Source organism: Pseudopipra pipra, chromosome 2 (assembly GCF_036250125.1).
Source record: "Pseudopipra pipra isolate bDixPip1 chromosome 2, bDixPip1.hap1, whole genome shotgun sequence".
NCBI lineage: Eukaryota > Metazoa > Chordata > Aves > Passeriformes > Pipridae > Pseudopipra > Pseudopipra pipra.
In genome coordinates this window covers 104,203,450-104,222,141 of record NC_087550.1, presented here as the reverse complement: position 1 = coordinate 104,222,141, position 18,692 = coordinate 104,203,450, and the positions used below count along the sequence as shown (strand labels likewise).

General features: G+C 35.8%; 1 protein-coding gene across 3 annotated transcripts in view; it reads left to right on the top strand.

Annotated features, from left to right (window-relative positions):
• Positions 1-18,692, top strand: part of RPS6KA3 (ribosomal protein S6 kinase A3) — a 76,882-nt gene that overhangs the window by 43,652 nt on the left and 14,538 nt on the right. For 2 of the 3 annotated variants that reach the window (XM_064646758.1, XM_064646757.1), the window contains 10 exons: positions 969-1,075; positions 4,481-4,518; positions 4,919-5,061; positions 8,217-8,287; positions 12,985-13,073; positions 13,330-13,394; positions 13,493-13,595; positions 14,004-14,128; positions 16,137-16,262; positions 18,039-18,128. In XM_064646758.1, coding sequence (XP_064502828.1) covers positions 969-1,075; positions 4,481-4,518; positions 4,919-5,061; positions 8,217-8,287; positions 12,985-13,073; positions 13,330-13,394; positions 13,493-13,595; positions 14,004-14,128; positions 16,137-16,262; positions 18,039-18,128 — 957 coding nt within the window. The remainder of the gene's footprint in view (positions 1-968; positions 1,076-4,480; positions 4,519-4,918; positions 5,062-8,216; positions 8,288-12,984; positions 13,074-13,329; positions 13,395-13,492; positions 13,596-14,003; positions 14,129-16,136; positions 16,263-18,038; positions 18,129-18,692) is intronic. The other variant, XM_064646756.1, reaches the window with a different exon arrangement.

Sequence of the window (18,692 nt, the reverse complement as noted above, 5' to 3'; positions counted from 1 at the left end):
TTTTTCTTTAAACTACTAAGGGGAAAATATATTATATTGTCCATTTTTAACTCTTGTTTAGAATAATTTTAATCTTTGCTCCCTATTGCCATTCTTTTTTGTAGGTCCATATGCTTTACCTAAAGATTCTTAAATAGTCTTAAATTCTAAAACAAAACAAACAAAATAACTGAGTAGTAACTGAAATAGAATCAAATCATGCAGGATCTATTTTATTTTTACCTTTTTCTACAGTCCCAGAAAAGTTGAATTTGAATGTTTCCTCTCAGGGATCACAACCGTTGATGTAATTAGGACAACATGTTTGTTTCAATGAATGTAAACAGGGATTGGTTTATCTTCCTAACCGAAAAAGTGGGATTGCTACCTGGATCTCTTACCTGTGCTCTTATGTAGGCTGTTTCTTTAGTTTACTCTTTGACCTACCTTTTCTGCAGTTACATCTCAAGGTTGCATCTTGGGGTTTTTACCATCGCTGTAACTTCTTTCTAAAAGTACTTAGTATTTTCAAAACCAACATCCATAAGTTTTTCCTATCTTTCTGACTTTGTTGACAAAATTCAGGTATTTGGACTTCTTTGGTTAATTTGTTGTCTAGAAGTGAAATGGTCAAATCCACCAAAGAGGTAGTCACATTCTTTAAGGGCTTCCAAAATTTGTCAGTCCTACTACAGTTGTTCTCTGGAACAATCAGAAACAACTAACCTCCTATTTTGCAGAAAGAATAATATATTGGCTTCAAAATTATTTTTCAAGTATATCCAAGTATTTCAAGTATGAAATAGTATGGGTTATAAAATCCTAGATTTTGTGTCACCAATAAATTTGAATTTCTAGTGTTGTGTATAGAAATGAATTCAAGTATTATGAAGAGCAATTCTGAAAAACTGCTGTTGTTGTTGTTTAGTGTTAGTGCTGGTGTAAGCTTTACAGATTCACATGTAAAACATATTGTGTTGCTTTTTCAGGTGATGTTCACAGAAGACGATGTTAAATTTTACTTGGCAGAATTAGCACTTGCTTTAGACCATCTACATAGTCTTGGAATAATATACCGGGACCTAAAACCAGAAAAGTAAGGCTCCTCTGTGAAAAATGCACTGTATGATTTCATTTCTGTAGCACTTCTACCTATGCACTTTTTCTCAGCTGTTAAGCTTAAGTAATTTACTGTATAAATTGAACAGACGGAGGTGGGGGAGATTTGTGGGTTGGTTTTGCTTAAAAGGTTGGATTTCACCTGTCTCAAAGGGGAAAAAGGCTCTTAGCTCAGGGCTCCTTGAGAGAGCTTTAGACTATGTTTGAAGGAGGATGGGAACAAAGCCAGAGATAAGCCTGGAGGTGGCACATCCCAGTTTGAAGGACAGTCTGCTACCAAGGTCCTTCCATCTGCCATATCAGTGGAGGTAGGGGATGGGGATCCATGTGGCAGCAAGGCTGAAAGAATTATTGATATGTTAGAAATGTGTTATGAAAGTCAGGTCCTGCTTGACCAGCTTGATCTCCTTCTGTGACAAAGTGACCTGCTTAGTGGATGTGAGGGAAAGGCTGTGAATGTTGTCTACCTAAACTTCAGTAAAGCCTTGGACACTGTTTCCCACAGCACTCTGCTGGAGAAACTGGCTTCCTATGGTGTGGGTGGGTGCATTCTTCACTGGGTATAAAACTGGCTGGGTGGCTCGGCCCAGAGAGTGGTGGGGATTGGAGTTACATCCAGCTGGTGGCCAATCACAAGTGCTGTTCCCCAGGGCTCAGTGTTGGTTGGGGCCAGTCCTGTTTAACACCTTTCTTGATGACCTGGGCAAGGAGATTGAGAGCACCCTAAGCAAGTTCACAGACAATACCAAGTTGGGTGGGAGTGTTGATCTGCTGGAGGGTAGGAAGGCTCTACAGAGGGATCGGGACAGGCTGGATGGATGGGCCAGGGCCAATTGTATGAGCTTCAATGAGGCCAAGTGCCAGGTCCTGCACTTGGGTCACAACCCTATGTGATGCTCCAGGCTTGGGGAAGAGTGGCTAGAAAGCTGCCTGGTGGAAAAGCATCCTGAAAATGCTGTTTGACAGCTGGCTGAACGTGAGGTGACAGTGTTCCCAGGTGGCCAAGAAGGCCAATGGCATCCTGGCTTGTGTCAGAAATAGTGTGGCCAGCAGGACCAGGGCAGTGATTGTCCCCCTGTACTTGGCACTGGTGAAGCCACACCTCAAATCCTATGTCTAGTTCTGGGCTCCTCACTACAAGAAAGACATTGAAGTGTTGGAGCATGACCAGAGAAGGGCAGTGGAACTGGTGAAGGATCTGGAGCACAAGTCTTACAAGGAATGACTGAGGGAACTGGGGTTGTTTAGCCTGGAGAAAAAAAAAAAAAAGAGGTCTTTACAACTACCTGAAAGGAGACTGTAGTGGGGGTTGGCCTCTTCTCCCAGATAAAAGGTGACAAGACTAGCGGAAATGTTGCACCAGAGGAGATTTAGACTGGATATTAGGAAAAATTTCTTCATTGAAAGGGTTGTCAAGCACTGGGACAGACTGCCCAGGGAAGTGGTTGAATCACCATCCTTTGAAGTATTCAAGAAATGTGTGCATATGGTGCTTAAGAACATGGTTTAGTGTTGAACATGGTGATGCTGAGTTGATGGTTGGACTTGATCTTAAAGGTCTTTTCCAACCTTTACTATTCTATGGTTCTAAGAGCATCTTGCTTCAGAGTGACATGGCAAGTGCTATAGTCCAAGTTACTTTAAGTAAAGCATAAACTAAAATATACCCACCTTTGGTTTTCCATGTGTTTTAATACATGCAAAAGAGAAGAGGTCGTCTTGGCCTTCTGTTGTTATTGTTATCGTAGGATTTCTGGATTAAACTTAGAACAAATGCATGATACAAAGTTGCATTTGTATGTTATATCTTTGCACTTGAAGCCTGACAGCAAAAATTTTTTTTCCAATGCTGGTTTTTAAAATGCATTGCAAATAAGAGCAGAATGGAGTTTAAAGTAAAATATGAAAATAGTAAGTCATAGGCTTTATTTAGTGTGTTGGCAATCACATAATTACACTGAAAACTTAAAATAAGCTTGAAAGTACAATTCCAATATGGTGGTGTGTCTTGATATAGTAGTCATCCATGCTTCATTCAAATGACTGAATACTATCTCCTGTTTATGCCTTTTCTCCCATAAGTATTTTTTTTTTGAGTTCTAGAAGGTGTAAGGGAAAAAATTATGAAAAATGTTTAGCCCTGACTGACAAGAATGGAAAGATTCCTGCTCAAATCAGGAAATTATAGAGTTTTGGCATGGGATTGCACTTACAAATGAGCAGGGAATGAATTCTGTTTAAACTATGGGAGTGTTCTGTTAAGTAATTCTGAAGTGAGGAAAAATAAGCTTAACATGTGGAAAATGATCTTCAGAAAGCAAAGTGAGAGAACTTCAGTTATTTTTCTAACATTAACTTCCAAGAGGAAAAGGATGAAATAGTAATTGGCAGAAGACTAAATAGCTACTGCCTCAAACATAGGGGTTTTTTTTGTTCTTTTTGTTTTGTTTTTTCTTTAAATACTATTTGTCTATACCTAGCCTTGGGTTTAAGTCTTGGGTGCATTCAATTAAAAAAAAAAAAAAGCCAAATGTTGAAATTACTTGTAAATTATGGATAGGGGAGTAACAAGAGTAATTCTTACAGGCTGTGTCTATATTGTGGGGCTGTTTCCCACTAGGGAAACTGCAAAGAGGAAACGGAAAGGGATGGGGAAATGGACAAGTGCCTGGGTCATGTCTCATCCCCAGGATGAAGTGCAGCTCCTCACAGGAGAAGCTGGAGAATCGAAGTTTGCTGTGTAGGGGATGTTACAAAATCCAGTTCTTGAACACTTTGCATGCTTGGAAATGTGATTGTATTCAGTGGTGGTTAAGGCTGGTTTGGCATCTTGAAATGTGGCCGTTCTTGTGATTTAAGTGAAAACATGGAAGCACAAGGCCTGCTCCAAGTATAGGGCCTGTTGGTCCTGTCCTTTGGTACAACATGAAAATATTTATTACTTGATGTTATTTGAAATGGTCAACACCCTCTGAAATGTTAATAACAAATTAAGACCTGTTCTGTAGGCATATGAAAACATACCTTGTATAAAAGAAACAGAACCACATCTCTATATTTAACAATTGTGATAAAGCTCCATGTGCTGCAGATGGCCAAAACTGAAAGTTCAAGATGAATGTTACTACGTATTGAATTTAACCAAATGGTTAAACAAAACTTTGATAAACTGATTCTTTCATTATCTTTGAAAAGAAAGAACTGAGGGAAAAGAAAAAGCGTAGTTTGAAAGTATCTTCTAATAACTCATTTTCATGCATGTTCAATGCTGCTTGTCTTTGTGTGTGCTGTTCTGTTTATTCCTAAATGTCATCACTACATTGTCCAAAACAGCAGTTAAAAGATATTTTAATTAATTTTTGTATTATTTTTTGGTTTTTAGTATCCTGCTGGATGAGGAAGGACATATCAAATTGACAGGTGAATAAAGGGAAATTGCAATACCTAGATCTTTTCTGCTCATCATAAAATCTGTGCATTTTTCTTTTGGTAAACCAATATGGTAAAATAAGTAAAGTAAATAAAAATTAAATAAGTCATTTTAACTGATAAGTAATTTAGCTGTGGAGAGAATAGTGTAATTGAAATAAATGAGATACATAAATATTTCAATAAGATATCTGCTTTACAAGTATATCTGATGTTATGGACCTATGATAATGTGGGGAGGAGAGGAGAACTCTGTAATCCCCATATTAGTATTTGGTTTTATATACAAATGATATAAGCATAACACTTCACATTATAGTATAAGTATCAACCATGAGTGATTTTTTTTTTTAATGTATTTACAGTTGGAACTATTTTTTTTCCCTTTCAGATTTTGGCTTAAGTAAGGAGTCAATTGATCATGAAAAAAAAGCCTACTCTTTTTGTGGAACAGTGGAATATATGGCACCAGAAGTTGTTAACAGACGAGGCCATACACAGAGTGCAGACTGGTGGTCTTTTGGTGTTTTAATGGTAGGTTTCTGGTAAATGTAAATAATAACAAGATTGTGCTTTGCAAGGTTTGGTGAAACAAATAAAACACTAACCTTTAAGGTGAGCTCTACATGAATTCTACAAAGGAAGTCTAAATTATATGAAATTAATAATACCACAGAGTTTGGATCAAGAACATAGACTAGGTTTCATATCCACACCAACAATATGCCATATTTTTATCATCATTTAATTCAAATACTTTGCATTTATATATGTTTATATATTTGCATCTATAGTAGTTTGAATGTTATGGAGACCAAGAGGAATACTGAAGTATACAGAAAAAATACTGTCTATTCCAAAGCGGGGAAGAAATTTAGATGCAAATTTTAAATTTGAATTTACTTTCAGGAGGAAAAAGAAGATCAGTACCTTTCTAATTAGAGCCTACAGTGTAATTAAAACTTAGTGGAATAATGACAACTGTTGTTTTCACACATCACAATAATCTAAATGACACTGAACTGACCTGGGATATAGTTGCTCAGTTGCTTATGGTGTTTCTACAAGGGTTAGTTACTATGAAGTTGCAGGGTTGGGGGAAATAATATGTATATGGAATATGAATTTGGAAAAGAATAATTAATAGATCATGTTTGGTATTTGAGGAATGCTGAAGGGCTTTTAATATTTAAAATCTTTGTGTTCGTTTTTGACGTAGAGATTAAATAATTGTATTTTTAAAGAAAATGTTTTTGTTTCTTACTGCTTCTGCTAAATGACTGCAACAGTGCAACTAATGTGTGTGCTTTATAGTACAAGAAGGACTCTTGTGTCTGAAAATAGGTCATCCTATCACTTTTTAAATCATTTAGAATGCTGTTGTGATCTGAAAACTGACTATGTAAAAGTAGCACCTGAAAACTAAACTCTCTCCAGACACGCACACACACTCCTCACAACTGCACATATCAGTAAGAACACAGTCAATTAAAAGATAATTACAGTGTAGTTGCAGAATATTTGTTGTTTATAATACTAACATAATTAAACTTCAGCTTTACTTTATAAAGCTGGAAAACATAATTTTGTGTTTATCAAGTGCACATGGTAAAATTAAAATCAAGTGCATATGGTAAAATTAAAAATGGCTGAAAGATGTTAGATGTAGCTTTCACAGTCTACATGCACTGCATGTTAAGCACTTTGGCTTCTACTTTGAATACAAAAATATGACCTTAAAAAAAAACCAAACAAATTCTCTGAATTAGTGTATGGAATACAGTGCAGTTTTCTCTAAGACATATTTTTGTTGCTTGCATTTCTAGTTTGTAATTTGCATAGACAATCTGTATGTATCCAGTTTTAAATCATTCTTAATTACTTTCTGTGTTGATCAAGACTTGAAGTGACAGTTGGTGTGGTGTAAGTACACAGTATCTAGATTGAGCAGAAATTATAGCATAGAAAGAGAGACTCTAAAGATACTTCAGCAAACCATTTGGCCTCTTTTCTTGTGCTGCTAGAAACAAAGTAATATTTAAGCCATTGTTGTGAAATGTATTGCAATTTGTCCTTTAAAATGGTGAGAGTTTTAAGGGATGCCATACATCTAAAAGCATTCATTTAAAGTTTTCAGAAGCATTGAGATACTGTCCTGCTGAAATAAAACATTATAACTAGGGAAGGTCAACATTGGCTTAGTTTTAAAGTACTATTGGCACATAATGTTGGAATACAGTATTTGAGAAGGGCAACAAAGAATATGTATGCTGAGCTGTTAATACAAATGTTTATGCTTGTGACAAATTAGGAGCTTGCCAAAGAACTTTATATTTCAAAACATGCAGCACTACAAATTTACCTTTTAAAAAGTGGGTTTCTTTCAAGTGCAACTTGTGAAAGACCAGAAACAAACAAAAAAATTTTTTTCTTCCTTATACCTCACACATCTTCCTGACAATTGTCTTAACTGTTAAAGTATTAAAGTTAAAAGTAGTTTTTTTTCATGTTGGCATTATTACTAAATTTAAATTTTTAAAATATATTCTTGGAAAACTATTGTTTAAGGGTATAAAATATCTAGTAGTAGTGAAGAGATAGCAGTAAGAAGTTTAAAATTTATTTTTAAAAAATGGTGTTTTTAAAGAATACTTTTAGTGCAACTTCATGCTCTTATTGTAGATCTAAGAATACTACAGTCACACATTATTCATTCAAGTTATCAATGTACATTTTTAATGTTTAAAAAGCTGAATGTCTGGGTCATACCAGAAAGGAGTGGAATAGGATACCTTGTGTTCAGTATGACTTAAGTTTGCATAAGCTGTTCAGAGGGCTCCTTTATAATTATTTTAATTTTTATGTCTTTAACTGTATGCCATGAATTTTCATTGAACTATGTTGTTTTGCAATTCTTAAACCAAAAAAAATCATGATTTCTGCCTTAGGAGTCTGGCTGCCATGACTGCTGCCAGACTGCTTTCACTACCTCACTTAGACCTGATATCCTGCATTATACTGCAGCCCAACAGAAGTGCCTTTATATTTATCTATTTTTACTCAGTCACTTTCAGAACAAATCAGTATTTTAACAGTGTCTGTTGCTTATTACAAGGCACTGTAGAATGTGCATGTACATATTGTGTAGCTCTTGCGTGTTCCTTCAGGCTTTATTTCCACTGTATGCATACAGTAACCACTTTTCATCATGCATGTCTTTGTCAATCAACTAACCTTTCCCCCTTTTCAACAAAGGCTATGTACATGCCAATTTTAAAAATGTTGACCTTTTTAAAAATCTCTGCATGAGGAGAAATCATCACTAACTTTTGAAAGGGGAATCTTTTTCCCTACCCCCCACTTTGTTGAAAACTAAAAGTACAGCTGTGTAGATCAAGTCTTCCAAGAATAAACTTTTTAGGCAGAATTGAAACACAGAAAGTTATAGTCTAAATTGTTCAGGTAAAAGTATGTAAAGCAAGGTATCAATATAGGAAAATATTTTGCAGCTTTAAAAATGGCAAAGGCTGCTCAATGTTTGTAGCAATTTAAACTGTACAATGAAGTTGTTTTGCACAGACTTGATTGTTAACATGCATGAATTTTGGAAGGTTAAGATGCTAAGTAGTTTTGTCAAAAATTAGTTTTTGTCCAGGTAATGTAATTGATGAAAGTTTTACTCTATACAGTTTGAAATGCTCACTGGTACTCTACCTTTCCAAGGGAAAGACAGAAAAGAAACCATGACTATGATTCTCAAGTGAGTACACTCTTATTTATATATCTCATCAGGTATTCTACAGGGATGCCCTCCGGGCTGCAATATCTAATTTCTACTCTTCCCTCATTTTCAAAGGTACTGGTAAATCCTCACTCCCTATTCCATATTATTAATTCCCTTTGCCGCCTATCTAATTTGCTTTTCTATTCCTCCCCCATACCAGGTACAAAGAATTTCATAGCAGCTCTTTAATCTGTAATAATAACTTCAGCCATATGATCTTTCCCATCTTATTTCCATAATATTTTTTAACTTTCTTATCCTTTTTGATAACCTGTGCGTTTTTTCCTTGGTGTTTTTTTTTCCTTTGTTTTAGGTTTTTGGGGCTTTTTGAGAAAGTATTTTTTCTCCTTCTTTATCTTACCAGCTCCTCACCCTACTTCTTTATATTAATGGTGCTACCAACAACTTGCTTCTCCAATACTTCCCCTATTTGCTAAAGTGCATCCTCCCTTCTGTACTCTCCTATAGCTTGCCCAAGCTCCAATTTTCCCCTTGGCTATTTTCAGTATAGATTTTGCATTAGCTATATTGTGGAAATGGCTTTCCTTCATGCAGTTAATGTTCTTGTTTTTGCTAATGAAGGTCTGCTTTTTTTTCCCTGCTGATTCCCCACATATTCTCTAAACTATGGCATAACTGCCCTGTTTTTGGGACTGTAGCCAAACACTGTGCAAACAAATCTGTTTCCTCATATCATAGGTTCACTTCTCTGTTTCCATCCATTTTTAACTAATACCATTTTTTTCCATGAAAGCTCGTAAGACTATTTTAGTTTTCTTATTTGTTTTCTGCTTTATTGATTATCATTGTTCTTGATTGATTATCTATCAAGTCCTGTTACCACTTGTCTACCTGTATATCAAAGTCGATATTTCTTCTGCACCAACAGCCTGTTTTGAAAAGTAAATATATGAAATTCTTTCATATTTTTTCTAAGTAATTAGAATGTGAAAACCACTAGAAAACAAACTCATTCTTTTCCTTGCTTTTGCTTTCATAATGCATAAGTTATGTTTTTCTTTGCCCTTGTTTTTCTTCCTCATCTTATTTGCAAGTACATTTAGTGATGCTACTTTCTTCTGCTGGCTCAGCACCATGCCAGTTCAAAGCTTCATGTTGTGATTATTCAATGTCTTTAACTAAAAGGTTCTATCTATCCACAGCAATTCTCACCACCTCCTATTTACAGGAAGCTAGTCAGAGATAATTCTACTGCATTCTCACTTGTTTCAGGAGCCATGCATTTTTTTCTATCCATGTCTCATGAGTCACATCTTTCTCTTCTTCCCTTTGCTTGCATGTGACTCCACTCCTTTCCTCAGCAGTCTTTTCACTGTTGCTATAAATATCTTCTGTATTCAGCTGCCATGTAGAATATTCTCGTTGCATCTCCCCAGTTAATTGATATTCATAGTCTTTGATAGTGCAGAGAGTGGTGGTGAATGGAATTACATCGAGCTGGTGGCTGGTCACAGGGGATGTTCCCCAGGACTGGGTTTTGGCACCAGTCCTTGTAAACATCTTTATCAACAATCTGGACAAGGGAATCAAGGGCACCTCAGCCAGTTTGCAGGTGATCCCAAGTTGGGTGAGAGGGAATATGGATCTGTTGGAGGGTAGGAAGGCTCTGCAGAGGGATCTGGACAGGCTGGATCAATGGGCCAAGGCCAGTTGTGTGAGGTTCAATAAGGCCAAATGCTGGGTCCTGCACTTGGGTCACAACAACCCCATGCAACACTCTAGTCTTAGGGAAGAGTGGCTGGAAAGCCGTGCAGAGGTCAACAGCTGAACATGAGCCAGCCATGTGCCCAGATGGCCAAGAAGGCCAGTGGCATCCTGGCTTGTATTAGAAATCAGGTGGCCATCAGGACCAGGGCAGATACTGTCCCCCTGTACTTGTCACTGGTGAGGTTTTGGGCTCCTTAGTACCATAAGGACAGTGAAGTATTGGAGCAAGTCCAGAGGAGGGCAATGGAGCTGATGAAGGGTCTGGAGCACAAGCTGCAGATCCCTGCAGCTGAGGGAGCTGGGGTTGTTTAGCCTGGAGAAAAGGAGGCTCAGGGGAGACCTTATCACTCTTTACAACTACCTGAAAGGAGTTTGTAGCGAGATGGGGGTTGGTCCCTTTTCCCAAATAAGAAATGACAGGATGAGAGGAAATGACCTCAAGTTGTGCATGGGGAGGTTTAGACTGCATTAAAAGAAAAGTTTCTTCACAGAAAGGGTTGTCAAGCATTGAGTCAGGCTGCCCAGGGATGCGGTGCGATCATCATCCTGTGGAGGTTTTTAAGATGTGTAGATATGGCACTTAGGGACATGGTTTTGTGGTGGACTTGGGACTGCTGGGCTAATGCTTGGACCTGATGATATTAAAGGTCTTTTCCAACCTAAACCATTATAGGATTCTATGATTCTGTAATTACTTTCAGATTTCCTTTGAGCATGAATCTCTTAATTCCCTTGCCAACTTTATTTTTTCACCTTCTAGTCTTTGTAATTGTTATTAGTTTCAAATAGCTGCACAGAAAGTGTGCAGTGTGTTTTATGATGTAAAGGTGTTTTACCCTCTTTTAATGTTTTCTACACTTATGAATAGTACACACATAGAAGTATTTTGCTGTTGGTAGTATAAAGAGCTGAAAAACAGAAGATATTTTAAAGTGTTTTCTGATAAGTTCACACTTGTTTTTTCTGGCTATATGTTCTATTTTTATTTTCTGCATACTGGTATATTTTCCTTAAATTTTTCGTAAAACTTTAAAATGGACAGGTGTGCATATGAACTGATATTTTCATAGTCTATCATTTAAGATATATTGCTTTTCTTACCTTCTGTTCCTAAAAATCCACAGAAAATGCATTCTTCTTACAATACATGTTTTTTTGGGTTCTTTATTTCTCACAACATTATCAAGACAAGTTTTTGTTTTTTCTTGTGTGTTTTACCTAAAACTTAGAAACTCTGTAGTTTGAAGAAATCATAGGTTGCAGCAATAAAGTTCAATTTTTAAAACATATTTTCTCTTTACTGAAGAGGCATGCCTTCATAGAAAACTTTGTTGTTGTCCATCAGGAATGTCAGAAAAAAATTGCTGTCACTCATGTAGTTGCATGACATAGGAACTCTGAGGGCCTCTAACTCACTCCTCTGTGGACTGCAGTACGTACCAGTCCTTTGTTTCTGTTTATTGAGTCACTTCTCCAATAGATTTTTATTGCAATTGGTTTTGGCCTGGTTTTAGATTTTTCTAGGCAGTTGACCTTTCATGCTAAACCTCCAGGGCTGCATCCTCATGTTGGAGCTGTTTTGGATTATAACAGGACAAAGATTCCCACCCACCCCAGCACAGTCCTATCACACTTGTCTGCTCGCAGTCCTCCAGTAAATGTTACCATTGTGCTTTTGCAGACAGTGTGTTCCCTGCTTTCAGTGTAGCTCTGTGATACTTGACTATGAGCAGAAATGACATCACATGAACATGCAATGGTATCACAAAACATAAAATGCATGAGTAAGAATGCAGCTGCTAGTAGTGCATTCCAATCAGGAAGCACTGGATAGCCCACTGCCCATTCCTCCACTCCACTGGTGGCCTTGATCTGCCTGTATTGAAGACTTTTCCTCCTCCCTGTCCCTGACTTTTTTAATGCTGAAAGGAATGGAAAATATTGCAAATTCTAGTTTTAAAGTGATGAAAGTGAACCAGTAGCAACACATAGGCATTTGCTGAAGTGTCACAGAGATGGACATCTACAAATACCTGAAATACAAGGCAGATCCTGTCTTCTGACTGAAACCTACACAAAGCTTGTGTCATGGACTGTTACAGAAAAAAACAAGGTACAGGTTGAATTAGTGATGGAAAGGAGGCAATTATATCCCTCTTTACCATTATTATTGTTATAAGAAAAAATGAGCCCCAGTAACAGTGAGAGAATGGAGACTCAGTGTTAAGGGGAGAGGAGAAAAATATGGCAAGGATTACAAAACAAAACTAAATGACAGAGCTACAAAAACTTAAATTGAAAAATTGAAGACTGGCAAGCTGGAAAAATAATATTTGAAATAGATTGGGGAGGGGAGTAAAAAGAAAAAAGGAGTGATCTTTTTTTAGGTTTTTTTTACCTGCTGATCTTTTAAAATGTCCTACCTTAAATCAGTTGCTGTTATCTGGTTTAGGTTTCCTGATGTTTTTCCTGGGTTCTCTTGGTATATGTCCTGTTGTGGTAGTTTTCTTACTCCTTCTAAACTGTCTTTTATATGAACTATCAGAATGGTTTGTTTGGTGTCATTTGGTAATAACTGGACCTATAAATGAATCAAAGCATATTACAAAAATTTATAAGTGTGTAAACTGTTATCCTGTAGCTATTCTTTTCTATGTGTTTTGCTACCTCTTCCTCTACTAAAGTTCCTGAGTCATTACTGAAAATATTATACTATTCAAAAAAAAAAGAACAAAACAAACCTCTATTTACATGACTGACAGCAGCCTGTTTACATGACATGTTTACATGACTGACAGCACTTTTGCTCTGTATCTGATGTCTGAAGGCAATTTCTCAGTGATGCTGCTTTGTTACAGATTTTTTGAATGACAAAGCAAGGGAGAATGCAGAGCTGATTCTCACCTACATATATTTGTATACTATTAATTATTTTTATTCTATAGGGCCAAACTTGGAATGCCCCAGTTCTTGAGTCCTGAAGCACAGAGTCTTCTGCGAATGCTCTTCAAAAGAAACCCAGCAAACAGATTAGGTAAAATGTTTAGCAAATATTTTAAATTTTACCATAATATTCATAACATCAATGATAAATTTGGGGTTTTATGTAAAATAGGCTTTAGAGTAAGAATGTAGTTTGCCTGTTTGCTCTTCTAGTGATCAACAAGGTATTATCATTTCTGCTAGTCATATATCTAAAATTAATGCAAAAGAAATAAGAAATAATTTTTCTAGCCATTCCTTTGATCAAGGAGAAAATAGTTCACAGACATTTTTCTTCCTTATAAAAGGAGCAGGTCCAGATGGAGTAGAAGAAATTAAGAGGCATGCATTCTTTTCCAAAATAGATTGGAATGTGAGTATCTAATTAAAAATTAATTCAGTAAACTTCTTGGTTAAGTCTTTGGTCGTGTCGTATAACTTTTCCATTCACTATATGTTCCTTCTCTTCAGAAATTATACAGGAGAGAAATTCATCCCCCTTTTAAACCTGCAACTGGGAGACCTGAAGACACATTTTATTTTGACCCTGAGTTTACAGCAAAAACTCCAAAAGGTAAACAGATAAGAATGAAACTACTTACATATTCAAAAAATAGAATTTGAATGGATCAATTTTGCAGTGATCCATTCAAAATTTCATAGAAAGTTGTCTTTACAAATTTAAAGTGTTACCAAAATATCAGTATTCTCCCACAAAAACGTAATGTAGATATGCTGCTATATGTAAATATTTTAGTAAAGTACTGGTATTTGTATTAGAAAATTGTGTGATTATCAGTTGTGTTTCTAGACAGTATATGCAAAATAATTCATTAATTATTTGTATTTTCATCCTCAGAAACACTTTCTGAAAATTCCAGTCTCTGTGTAGAATAAAGCTGTAGTTTGCTCCTCAGCGTAGACATAATCTCATATCTATATTTTAAAAACTCTGCTTGTAAGTAGACAATATGTTTTTCAGATTCACCTGGTATCCCACCCAGTGCTAACGCACATCAGCTCTTTCGGGGATTTAGTTTTGTAGCTATTGCATCAGATGATGAAAGCCAAGCAATGCAGACAGTTGGAGTGCATTCAATCGTCCAGGTGAGTACCTCTGCTTAAAAAAAAATTGGTAGATCAGTCAATTTAAAAAAAATCAGTGCTGCGTCTTGGTGGAGGGATTGTTTCCTTCCTCACAGAATGAAGTACCATGACAAAGTCATTATCAGCTTTTACACAAGAAAAGTAAAGATCATAATGTTTTATCCAAACAAAATCTCTGAAGGTGCAGGACCTGTTTAATTACTGAGCAGCTACAGGTGTAAATAGGTTTCAACCCTTAGATGAAAACATTCTACCATCTCTACTGAATTAACTCTTTAATATCAAGCCATAATTATAAGATGGAGGGGAATAACAGATGTCTTGACTTTTTTTCCGCATGCATGAAAATGTCAGTTGACTCCTGCAATGCAGGAGTAGGAGGCACTGAAATACAATTGTGGATTATATCTGGGTGTTCTGGATTGCTGTGCATCTTGGAATCCATGACCCAGGACATGGAATCCATGTCCCTCCCAAGCCACTTTAAGTTAATTTGCTAATCTGTGCTATTTTGTGACTGATTTCAGTGCATCAGACAAGTCAGTGTTACAGTACATACTCAAGCTTTCACTTCCTTGAAGTATTAGAATGACTCCAGTACAGTCTCCCATATAATTGTGAGGTTGTCACTTCTAATAGCCTAATGCAGTTGCCATTCTTAAATATTCTGCTATTGCCAGTGCTGCTTATTTTTGCACAACAGACCTTTGGGAAGGTGCAGTTTTCTGTGAGACAAGAAAGGTGAGCCTTTTGCTAGAATGGGGAAGAGACTTGCCTTGCCTCCTTATGAGGCTGAGGTCGTTCCAAAATACACTGGAGAGCTTACAACTAGCAGGGACAAAAGCAGATGCACGTACAGGAGAGAAAACTGGAAGACCTCTGCAAAAATTGTTTTTCTACTTCGTCTTTCTACTTTAAAAATTCTAATTACTGAGTCATGAAAACCAACTGGTAATCTAAATTGTATTTAAAACTTCCTAATGTGGGTAGGAAATAAAAAGGTGTGCTGTATGATTGGGTTTATTTGTATTTTGCACTGCACAGGTATTTTGAAAATGTCTGAGAAATTAAAAAAACCCACAATTTATTCAGAACATGTATAGCTCTTATTTCCTTAACATTCTCATTATGTCTAGAATAGTCTCAACATGCTTTTTTCTACATGTTACTGTTTCATGTGTAATAAACATTTTGAAAATACAAGTTTATACCCTCTTTTATTCTCAAGAAGCTGTCTGATTTGATATATGCATAGAATTATTTCTGGTCCTGGTATCTTGCTAAAAGTGTCTGCAAGCTTTTCTGTGCTGCTTCTTTCCCCCATAGTTTTGTGGATGAAATTATTTCTCTTTGTGTATGGTTTCCTTCTCTTGTAAAGGTCTGTTTCTCTGATGCCTTTCCTCTGTGCCCCTCAACCGCTTCCTCACTCTATTTCCTCTTTTCTGTGCTGCAGGATACCCAGATGGTTTCCTGCAAATGCTTTGCATCCTTTGCACAAACTCCTTACACTAGAACACCATTTCCTTCCCTTACAAGAGTGAACACTTGTCCTTCTTTCAGCTTTTTATTTCTTTGAAAGGATTTTTTGACTGCCACTCCATGCAATTCCATTTAATTATATTCTATTCAGTATGTCTGAATTCTCCAGCTGGCATTCATCTATCTATTCAGATAATAGAAACAGTGATACTTCTTTACCATTGTTGTATCACTATTTTATCTTGAAGTCTTCTGTTTTTCTTTGGTTTGGAGATTCTATCTTTAGTAAGTAATCAGAAAAATAACTCTGTCAGTTCCTAAAATACAGTGACTATTATTTACAATATATCTAATTTATAATTTACCCCACACTAATTTTGAACAGAAGGTAGTGGCTCTTTAAACCACTTTGACGTTGTACAGTCATCAAGTTTGAAGCAAATCAATAGGAATTTTTAAAAGCTTATTTTAATAAAAAGATCAGTTACATATTAAGAATATTCATCAATTGATAATGTTATTTTGGTAGCAGTTGCACAGAAACAGCATTCAGTTTACTGATGGATATGAAGTAAAGGAAGATATCGGAGTTGGGTCTTACTCTATCTGCAAGAGATGTATTCATAAAGCTTCAAACATGGAATATGCTGTAAAGGTAATGAATTTGTTAAAAACCACACTTTTCAGATTTTAGCATTGGGCATCTTTAATTTATTTGCCATAGAGAACATAGAGATTAAGATAATTTTTTAATATAAAAATATATTATATGCAACTGTGAACTATACTAGTCAACCAAATAGAATAGATACTGGGAGATATTTATATAGAATTTCTATGGCTTTTGTTATCTGTAGGCTATTTTGGGTGGGGAAAAGCAATTTTCAGTCCTTGAATCACCTATATCATTATGGCAACTGATAGGAGCTGCAAGACTGCTTCTAGGAGGAAATGTACTGCAAAAAGCTTTCATGACCTTTTATCATTTTTTTTATAAATGTAATGTAATTGATTACTTTTATTCAAACATAGTTATATATGGGTTTTTTGCTTCCAAAGTAAATTCATAAATTCTCAGGTGGGTAAGGCATTTGTATCAGTGCTAAGTCTGGTACAACTTCCAGAATAAACTTCAGCTCTTTGTTTTTGCTTCCTAGTTTTCAATAAGTTTTTAATGTTGTTATTATGTTATTCTGTTGGGCTTTCTTAACACTTCTTTGAAGGCATTAAATTCTTAGTTGAAATCAGAAGATTTCCCAGAACTGCAATTACAAGTTTTTTTGTCTTTCTGTATAACATTGTGGGACTGAATGGTTACTATGAAAGCAGAAGTATGGATTAGCAGATTTTCTAAGTGGAAAAATAAAAGCAGTCTTTAAATCCTGTACTGTGAGACAGTTCTCTTTTTTAATTGCTGAAGAGCTTACTACTTAATTATGTAAAATGTGAAGATGAATTATGTTTTGCTGTATCCTTATATGTAGATTGCCTCCTGGAGACCTTCCAGTTTCAATCTGGTAGTTAAATACATATCTTCATTCTGGTGGTTCTGGCCAGGAACAGATTTGATTTCTGTGCTTTCAATTTGAAGTAATTTTTTGAAATTAGAAGAAAGTACTGGTGTAGCTGTTAATTCCCTCAGCTACAACACTTATTGTGAAGATTGCTTCACTTTTTCTATTGCCTCTGTTAAGGCATTTTTTTCCTCAAGGAATCATGACAAAAGGAATAAGGTGATCAGTGTCTGATGGGTTAGGATGGGGCTGTAGCAGTAAGGGCATAAGATGAAGGGGTAGGACAGAGATGGAGAAGATGTTATAAGAAATTCTACAGTTCAGGAGAGGAAAAAAATGAAGAATACTTTCTAAGTAAGGCAAAACAATATTTTTCTTGTTTACACAGGGAGAACTTCAGAGCCTTGTAGCAAATCTCCAGATTCAAATGGACTTTCATAATGAATGCTTGTTTGAGTTAACTTTGAGAAATTTTTACTTTTTCTAATTTTTTTATTCTCTTACTCTCCTGCTTTATCTTTTGCTGCACCAAATATTTGTTTGAGATTAGCATTGTGAAAATCAGTTCATTAACATAATCAAACCAATATATCATGTTAAATTAGAAACTTCCTATTTTATTAAATAATAAGTGACTGAGGACTTATCTACTAAAAAGCTTTGCATTATTTATCACAGCCAAAGGGATCAGATCACTTATCTTCCAAAATGCTTTTCAACAGAGATTTTTTTCACTTTTTCCAACATTTTTTGCTTTGCCTTGCTTTCCAATTTAACAAACTGGATTTGGGTTATAATCCATGCCCTGTACAATAATAAATATTGTTTAACTGTTTATGCCAGTAAGCACCCCAAGGTGTTACACTGTATAATATTCACAAAAAGAATTATGCTTATGTATCTATTTGCTCTTACAGATTATTGACAAGAGTAAAAGAGATCCAACAGAGGAGATTGAAATCCTGCTGCGCTATGGACAGCATCCAAATATTATTACCTTAAAAGATGTAAGTGGTGTTTTAGAGACATCCTTTAGTGTATTATAAATGTGTATCACTTTCTAATTTGAGAGATGACAAATGACATTTTAGATTTGTGTTCATGTTTTTCAGTATTTAAAAATAAAACAATGTCCCAATGCAATTTATTCAACAGTATCCAGTTTTTTACAGACATGTTTTCTTTTAAAGACGCTCATATTTTGGTACAGCATAATCCTAAAGAGTCAAATAATTCATCCTTCATAAATGCTAGCACAAAAATAAGTCATTTGACATTGGCTGTATTTTTAAAGGAACAAGCAAGGTTTTTTTATTGCTTAGTTAACTTTGAATCTGCTTTTGTCTACATTAATCAAAAGCAATTTTAATGTACATTATTATATAACTAAGGATTCACTGTTAGCACAGTACCCGAGGTAATTTTCATGGAGAGTAGCAAGCATTACTCAGTAGTAGACAAAATATCCATATCCATGGCTGTCAGTCTTTTTAACCTAGTACCTTTGTCTGGTCTTTGTATGGAACACTATCTAGCTGTTTTTTCTTTGCTATTTGCTCTGACCATAGAAA